Raw genomic sequence first — 9,508 nt, forward strand, 5'->3', positions numbered from 1 at the left:
GTTAAACGTTAAAAGTTCCAACTGATCAACATTATGTTTTTGAAGCAAATGATCAATTGAATTTTAATAGCTGCAACACGTTGCGGAAGAGCTGCGACAAGGTCCCATTACATCCCGTTTCCTTTGAACAACATTTAATCAACATTCGTGAATGGAAAATACAAAAGCTTCTTTTCTAGCCAATCGTGGCACCGGCCTGTTGTCAAGCAGCCTGGCACTTGCGGGATATTCCAAGCAGCTGTTCTCAACTCTCTGGCTTTTTCTAATTATTATTATTTATTCATGTGTTTGTTTATTTATTTGTGTGGTTATTTCTGTTTATTTAGTTAGTTATCTATTTATCCATTCATCTATTTATTTGTGTGTTTATTTAGCCGTTAATTTTTTATTTATTGATTCATCCATTCATCTGTGTATTTATTTCTGTGTATTTGTTTATTTTATTATTAAATCGTCCATTTATCTCATCTCATTTTCCGTACCGCTTATTCCTCATTAGGGTCGCGGGGGTTGCTGGAGCCTATCTCACCTGTCTTCGGGCACGAGGCGGGGGACACCCCGAATTGATTGCCAGCCAATCGCAGGGCACACAAAGACATACAACAGTCACTCTCACACCTAGGGACAATTTGGAGTGGTCAATCTGCCTGCCATGCATGTTTTTGGAGTGTGGGAGGAAACCGGAGGACCCGGAGAAAACCCACGTGGGTCCGGGGAGAACATGCAAACTCCACACAGGGAGGCCGGACCGGGACGCGAACCGGCGACCTCTGCACTGTGAAGCCGGTGTGCTAACCACTCGACTACCGGGCCGCCTCGTCCATTTATCTATCTATATATTTATTTATTTATTTTGCTGACTTTTTTTTTTTTTTGGGAGGCACGCACATCCAGGTTAAGGATCAGTTGCGAAAAACAATAACAATGACCATTTTGAACATTCAATATTTGTTTGTCTTTGCAGTGTACTTAAAAAAATAAGTCTGACATGATTTGCAAATCCTATTGCTTTTATTTATGTTTTTTTAACCTTGCGTGAGTGTCTTTGCTCCTTGAGTGTTTTCATTTTGCATTTTTATTCATATCTCGGCGATGGAAAGCCAAGAAGAAAAAAATAGGTAATAGTCTGGATAGAATTTTTTACAAATGGGGGTTGTTTTCTCACATCAAGGAAACATCCACATTTAGAAAAAACGACTACCAGTAGTTCAAAGGCATCACGCGAGTTAGTGTGCCAGGTTAGCGTGCGCCTACCAGCCAACACCGAGCCGAAAGATGACGTCAGGGGCAGACCTGTATTTCGAGCTCCGTTGGTCTCTTTCAGGAGACATGGGGGAAATATTGCCAAACAGGAAAAACCCTACTTCCTCACACGCGGACACGAAAGAGTGAACCGACGGCTGAACTCCCTTGAACTTGGTTGCTCAAGAAAAAGCCAACAGTTAAACATTGTGAGAAATAATCATCCAGAAATTCCCAATATGTACTATTTGTCAATGAGCACGTCACGTCAACCCCCCCCCCCATTCCCGTGGCATAAATTGAGGAAACAGCCGTTTTCCAAATGCTGTCTGTGAAGGGTTTATTGATTGGCCGTGATCATTCAGCAAACGGTCAGCGTTATCGAGCAGCTGTTGCACCTACTTAACATGATCACTCACAATCAGACCACAATGTGATGGCTCTTATAGTGACGTTGAAATCGGGATTTGGGAGCTTTAAGTAGACTGATCCAAATTACGATTGGTTTTCCTGAACATAAGACATTGAGGACATTGCTCTTAACAAGCGCCATAAAGCGCAGGGGTCAAAGCAAGGCCATGGGGCCAAATCTGGCCCGCCTCATCGTATTATTCGGCCAGTGAAAGCAAATCAAATTTGTGAAATTTCATGATGCTTGCTGAAGTCCAATACAAAATTTCAAATTGTCGTATCCATCCATTCATCAAGGAGGAGACTGTGCTGAGCGGTTGCACCTTTTCGGCAGCATGAATATGCCAGGACTCTTTTTGAATGGGAGGAATGTCTGTGCCATTCGACTGTCATCGCTGGACACCACAAGGGCCATTGTGCTTTTTTGCGCCTGTAATGGCAGCATCTTCACAGCCCCGCTTTGTTCAGCGGAAAGGTCGGTGCTGTTGGACAGTTTGCGGCTGGATGGATGCATGGCTTGAGGAGCCCGCAATAAGGAGTGTCAGCGCAGAGCGCCGATGCATATATGGAACTGTCGCGGTTTGGAATTGAAGCGGATTTATGAGGGACAGGAGATGTGAGGCAATCTCTTTTAGTCAATGGATGCTACAGCTGCGTGTTTGCTTTCAATCACTTTGCTGCTGTGAAATATAAATTTCTCCACTGTGAGACTAATAAAGGCAAATCCAATCCAATCCAATCCATTTAGCTTGTAGTCGACGTGCACATTCCACTATGATGTCCTTGATCCACCGGTGAAGCCCCAGACAACCTAGCTCCTAGGATCATTGGGACACACAAACCCCCCACCACGGTAAGGTGACTCATGGAGAGGTAAATTGTCGTACAATAACATTCATTATGTTTTGCTTCAAATTTGAAAACTAGTTATTCATTCATTTGTTGTGCACTTGATATTTCTTTCATATGCGGAGGGGATGAAACATTATCATGTCTTCCCCAAATTCATAACGGCCCCCCGAGAGAAAACCGTAAATACAAGGTGGCCGGCGGCAAACAAATTGCGTTGACACCCTTGCCATAATATCATGTTAAATCCAGCCGTACACACCTTTCGGGCCTGTTGATACACCCATTCACCAAATTGAGATTTTGTACGTGTTTCATACACTTTTGGGTTTCCTGAGTCCATCAGAATTATTGCAAAGCTGACTTTAGGCGGAAGGCGGACTCCAACCAGAACTGGTCGCAACTAGTCTCAAGGCACATATTGAGATTGAGACAAACAAGCACATCTCCAACACCGTTTCATGGAAGAGGAAGTGAAGACAAGTCAGGCAGCGTGAACCACGACACCATCAGGGATGAGCAGGGCTATGTTGAAATATTGTTCTTTTTGTGAGAATTAATAAACTGGCATTTAAAAAAAATATTGAGGAGAAGGTCTTGAACATTTTTTGATTGACAGCCAGCCTTGAGCGTGACAAATACGCCTTCCCGGCCCCACCCTCATCTCCAGGGACCACCCAAATGACCGACTTCTCTTCCTGTGTTTGGCCATTCTTTGATCCAGTATCTGCGGTTTCCTCATCACTGGGTGCATTTGAAAGCTGTGCATGGCTTCTGTGTTGCCTTTGATTCAAATGAACTTTGGAAGCACCACAAGTCACGGGCCGCACTCGCACAATTCTCTTAAAACATGTTTGACCAGGAACCGTTTCAATTGACACCAGAAGACATCAATCTCAATCAGCAACTGGGCAGTTTGCGTTTCTCAGCTGAAAATTGGTTATTTTTTTTTATCAAGGTCATGGTTATCAGCTAAGGTTGAATCGAGGAAAGTGGAGTATTCCTGTTTGCACAGGAATTTGGAGTTTTTAAGAATTTACATTTTTACCAAAACGTTGTAAACGGACTCAGGCGTTATTAATCACAATACAGTCAAACCTCAGTTTTTGACCATTATCCATTCCAGAAACCTGGTTCAAAAACCAAAACATTTCCCAATATCATCAATGTCAGCTATTTTTTATTAATCAACATTGAACAATACAAACACATTGACTCAAGATGGAACGGTACGAAGCGACCGATTTGCAGAGATCTCAGCCTAACGTGTGCTTCTTAGTCGTAAATAAACAACTTTATTCAACAATATTAATGCGTCGGTCACAATGAGACGCGACACGGGGAAGTGACGTATAAGGAAGCGGAGGGGAGTCGAGTGATGCATTCAGGTGAGATCAGTTTTGTTGAGAACCCAGTTTCAGTCATAAACTGAGGCATAAATAAACCCAGAAATTTTTGCTTGAAAACCAAATTGATCGAGAACCGAGACGTTTGAAGATTGGGGTTTTTGATCATAATCCTTTCCAGAAACCCGTTCAAAAGCCAATTTAGTCGAGAACCTATAATCAACGTCTGCTTTTATTTTCTTTTACTTATTTATTTTTATTGTGATTGAATAATACAAAACGTTGACTCACAGTGGAACACAACACGAGAACGATGCGTCGGTCACAATGAGACGCGACACGAGGAAGTGACATAGAAGGAAGCGGAGGAGAGTCGAGTGCTGCAATCAGGTGCACTAAGTTAGGTTGCGAACCGGTTTTCGGTTGCAAACCGAGGCATAAAATAATGCAATTTTTGGTCGAAAACTGAATTGGTCGAGAACAGAGACATTTGAAAGCCTAGCGCTGGCTGTAATATGCAAGTAAGGGACCAGGTATTATTCTAAACTGCGACTGTAATACAGTAAAGTCTCGTTATATCGATATCGGATATATCGATAGTCCCGGTTATATCGATACTATTTCTATGCACGCACGGAGAAAATTACATGCAAACAGGGTCGGATATATCGATAATCCCGGTTATATCGATATTTTTTCGGACTCCCTTGAATATCGATATAACGAGACTTTACTGTACTTGTTACTGTATCTGACTGGCTTTGGAAAGGTGAGGCATGGACAGGTGAGTGGCGTGGGTGCCAGTGAAGTAGAGTGTTGAGTTGGCTGTCTTAAAACCCCTTTCATATTAATGAGGAACTCGGATTGCGGCCATTCAGTTTGCATCGAAATGTGCCGATTGTGTGTTTTGTTGAGATTGATCGAGACTGAAACCTGTGCTGTGCGTATGGGCATGATGATGGATTCAAGCGTGTGAAATGTGGATACATTGATGTTTCACTGCGGTACACGTTAGATTTTAGCATAGTGACAATTGCATGCAGCAAGTTAACATTCACATCTAACGGTGTAGCACGTGAGCATCTTTTCACCACACAAACAAGGACGGAATGGAGTCTGGCTTTTTTGAGTGCGCTCGGCTATTTAGTGATATGTGATTTTTCCATATGTTCTCATAGTGATGAACACATGCCAGTTTTGCTCTATGAGATGTGAAAGTCGCTTTTTTGGTAATTACGCACATCTTAAATTATTCCTTTTTTCCCATTTTGGGATTAATCAATGCGATTGATGGGCCGTGGTTGCTTTTGACATTTTTTTCATAGGCATGACTGACAATGAATACTAATTTGGAAATGTTGCTAGCTGGTAACTACAACGGAAAAGGGGGCTCATTTGATCCAATAGAGTAGATCACATGCTTTCAAAGTGAAGGCCTGCGGGCCAAATCTGGCCCGCCACATCATTTTATTCAGCCCAAGAAAGCAAATCAAGCATGGCATGGTCCATGATGCTTGCTAAAATCCAAACCAAAATTTCAAAATGTCCCATGTAAACCACAATCACCTTCATTATTCTTAACTTCAAATATGAAAACTAGTAATTTATTAATTTGTTGTGTGTTCTCCATGTAACATGTGGAGGGGATGAAACATGCCAATGACTTCCCCAAATTCATAACAGGCCCTGAGAGTAAACAGTGACTACAATGTGACCCGCAGCACTTAATGAGTTTGACACACATTCAGGGGTTGACCTCAAGCCAATACTAAATGTTAAAATTGTCTGCATTCATGGAGACCACTTTTGGGATTAGTTCTTGCCTCCTCAGTTTATTTTGAGACATGCCGCCTTTCTATACGTGGCCTTTATGAGATGGTAATAAATACTTTCGCTTGGTTGAGCAGCAATGGTACACAGGTAAATTGAAAGGATGATTACACATGACCAAAAACAGGGAATCATTAGAGATGAATGGAGTCAAACCACAGTTTAAGTTTTAGAATATATTTCAAAAAGAAATAGTTTCTTGAAATTATGATTCCAGCCAATTTTGCCTTGGGGTACAAATTGAAGATGGTCCCAAACCTGTAATGTGCATCCCAGGTTGGACTCATGGATAAAAACATAAATTATTATTTGAGAGCCATTATCGAGATTCGCTTTTGCAGTTGCATGATACATATGTGATCTGAATATCGCTGCAGTTCCACAGAACTTTACAGTTGCATTCAAACCGACAGCAAAATATTCACTTTGGAGCACCCTTAACGTTCCTTAACTCTGTTGCGTTTTTCACAATTTGATGTCTGTTTCTGTGTTTTTGATATTGATATCAGCTATTTTGACAAGAGCATCAATACTTAGTTATGGAAGTCAGACACCACATTGTCTTTGCATTCAGAGGTTGACCAGGAATTGGTGCATTTATCACCGATATAACACTTCATAACTTTCTTCACATATTCCACAGAAAAAATATTGTTCAATCCATATCATCCAATGAATCGGTTCCTAGTAATACAACTATCAATGTTGCACTTTTCTCAGCTGAAATGCTTAGTTGCATTTTCCTAGAAAACAAAATATAATGCCAAGACACAAGTGCAATTGTGTGGCTGCATTTTTGTGCGATTAGGATTCTATTCGTTGAACGAAGTGATGATCTTACCTGCACAGAGGAATTTTCGATGACTTGCACCAGTGGGGTTCTTGTTGACATGTTGGCTTGATTTGAAGACTTGACTTGCAAAAAAATGCTATGGAGCAAGTGACCCAAAAACAATGAATATTCAGTGGCTTTTATACATTTAAGCTCTGTGTGGGCATAAAAACAAAAATAAAAAGAGCCTCCAGTGCTAGCCCGCTAGCAACACGTCAGACGCTCCGTGAATCAACAAGTTGGCTCCCACATCTGCACAACAGTTACCTCGCTAGCACAACCGCGCGTCCCATGTTTGTTGCCACTAAAAAGATCCCAAAAAACAATGCCACGGTGAGGTGTTCGGGTTTGTTGTTTTCCTTCAAAAGAGCCACTTGGCTGGCGAATGGGGCTGGTTTAAAGAGACAAGGTACAACTAGGTGGCTAGCATGCTAAAGCCAGCACGACGCCTAAATAATAGACGACAAACGTCTCGTATTTTTCCGGAAAAAATAATTTATCGCTAGGTCGTGTGTTTTTATGGTGTCCCGCCACCCCCGTAAATAGTTTTTACGATGCGTGAAGAAAAAGAATCAGGTCGGAAAAAAAAACTTCCAGGCCAAAGTTATTCCCGGCGAGGTCCCCGTCGTCCCGACCTTGCCAACTCACACGAAACAATCGTCCCCGGTGAGATATCCAGGGTAGGGGTATCCAAAAAATAAAAACACCACCGTACAATTCGGTACCATGTCCCAGGTGAGAATTTGTTTAATCGTCTTCTTTCTTTCTTTTTTTAGCCCATCGAGCTAGCCGACTTTCCTTTAAGGCGGAGCTAACTGGGCTAGTTCGCTAGCCGCTAGCGCTCCAGCGGCCACAGGCGGCGGCTGAGGAGGAGGAAGAAGAAAAGACGACGGGAGGCGGCGGGGCTGGTGCCAAAATACGCCAGACGCCAAAGTCCAATATCCACGAAAAGCCAGCGGCGCCCTTGCGTCTCTGGCGTTCGTAGGATAAATAAGGCCGTCACCAGAAACGCACTGCACTGCGGTATAGGCGATATAGACCCAACCGAGCCAAAGTAGCCGACGAAGATGACGATCCGCGAGGAGCTTGTTTTCGCCCGGAGTTTGGAATCAAGTTGTACGATCCATGATCGACGGGACTGCGGCTTCCAGGGGTTAGGGTTGGGGGAAGCGGCGGGCTGCGTCCGAATGCGGTCTAAGCGCAGCAGCCAGCCCTCATACCGGAACAAGCTCGCGGCAACATGGCTGCTTGCACCATCGAAAGGCAATCGGAGAGAGAGGGGCGGGGGGCGGAGAGCGATTTCGGCTTTCCTCGACTTCTTCCGGAAACGGCGACTGCTTCCATAAATCGGCCTCCATAAACAAACGAAAAAAATATCAAGTACGTATGAAGGGTGTGTGTCCCGCCAATAAAAGACGATTCGATTCGTATATAGATACATTTTAAAATGTATTCATTGTATTAACTTGTCCGTGCTGTAACCGTGGTGTTTCTTTCAATATGATTTATGCGTATATTAAAGTGATTTAGGCGCATGTAGATCACGCCAATAAAATATGTCTCCATATACTGTATTATAAAGTCAAACGCTCCGATGCATATTTTTTTGCATCAAATTCAAACATTTTTCTTCACACTATGATTGGGTATACATTTTTAAAAATAGTAACACTTGTTTATTTTTGTTCTATTATGCTTTCTGCCCTTTTCTTTCTCCCACTTCAAACGTGATTGTTTCTTTTTCATTCGTGCCTCCTCCCAACCTTTCCTCTTTCCTTTCTGAAAACTTCCCGACATTTTTTCCTACGTGTCTCCGTTTCTTCCTTCAGTACCGTTTTTAAAATGTACTTTCTGTTCTTGACTCGTTATTTGCCGTTCTTGAAAGCACGCACGAACATAAGTTCATTATTCATCTCCATTTGCAAGAATGCGTCAGAATAGTGACTCTCTCAACCAACGTAGTTACGTCGTTTTTAAAGTAAGGGTTCATTTGAAACGCTCCTATTCACTCCATGTGTGAATTTGTGAGTATCGATACTTGGAATCGGTATTGCCGATGTCAGAATCTGAATAATATTCGCTTCAAATGAGTTCTACTGACCGTATTTTACAAAGATTACACCGCATATAGCTATATGTGAAATGTAAATTTCTCCACTGTGAGACTAATAAAGGCATATCCAATCCAATCCAATATTTTACGTTTTAAGACTCTCAGTGAAGATTCCGGAAGTCTTGTTTTTGAGTTGGTGACGAGCCTCACCCTACGTCACTGAAGGAACGCCCCTCACTGAGAAAGGACATACCTTGCATCACCTCAATGCATTTTGCGGTACTTTGTTTGGTCTGAAAACTTCGTGTTGATGGCGAAATAAGAAGGAAAACACATAAATAACGCGATGGTGAATCGTGTGTTGCGCCAAGACTTCTACAGTGTATTTGTTGTTCGCTTACAAAACATCCCAGGAGCTTTGTCGCCCTCTTCTGCCTTTTTTGTGTACTGTCAGTACTAGAGTTTGTCACTACATTTCTCTCCAGATGCTTCAAAATGACCGGAATAAATTCTTTAATCGATTGCAAACATGTATGCTTTCCTCTTCAGAACTATTTTAATCATATTCATAAGTGGATGAGTAACAAGAAAGTATATTTTCCGAATCTGAAGCCATTGTTATGATTCTCGAGCAAGGCAAGACGTCTTGGCGTTACACCAGGAACAAGGGGGCGGGAACTTCTGAAACTGGCCACTTCCGGGTTCAATTTGAAGTAGTTTTTGGACACTTTAAGTCATTTTTATTGGTGTTTTGCATTTGACTAAAAATATCATACTGCGTGTTTTGGGTATTTTAGATGCTATAAAACGTTTTTCTGATGTCAGTTAAGAATCAAAAAAGTGATGTCGGTTGTCCTTTAAAATGTTTTATTTGGTCTAAAATTACTTTTGACAACTTAATTTTTTTCGTGTACAGTTCTTTACTTTCAACTTTAACATTAGGTC

General features: G+C 42.0%; 1 protein-coding gene across 11 annotated transcripts in view; it reads right to left on the bottom strand.

Annotated features, from left to right (window-relative positions):
• The window catches only part of LOC148902350 (serine/threonine-protein kinase MARK2-like), a 43,279-nt gene extending 34,975 nt beyond the window's left edge, over positions 1-8,304 (bottom strand). For 3 of the 11 annotated variants that reach the window (XM_088990801.1, XM_088990800.1, XM_088990796.1), the window contains exon 1: positions 6,520-8,288. In XM_088990801.1, the coding sequence (XP_088846927.1) occupies positions 6,520-6,570 (51 nt within the window). In that variant the 5' untranslated portion in view covers positions 6,571-8,288. Of the gene's footprint in view, positions 1-6,519 lie in introns of all 11 variants that reach the window. The other 8 variants (XM_088990802.1, XM_088990803.1, XM_088990806.1 and 5 more) reach the window with 6 other exon arrangements.
• Between the last annotated feature and the right edge of the window lie 1,204 nt (positions 8,305-9,508).

The sequence above is a fragment of the Hippocampus bargibanti genome, linkage group LG02 (genome assembly GCF_051943395.1).
Source record: "Hippocampus bargibanti isolate YZ-2025 linkage group LG02, ASM5194339v1, whole genome shotgun sequence".
Lineage (NCBI taxonomy): Eukaryota > Metazoa > Chordata > Actinopteri > Syngnathiformes > Syngnathidae > Hippocampus > Hippocampus bargibanti.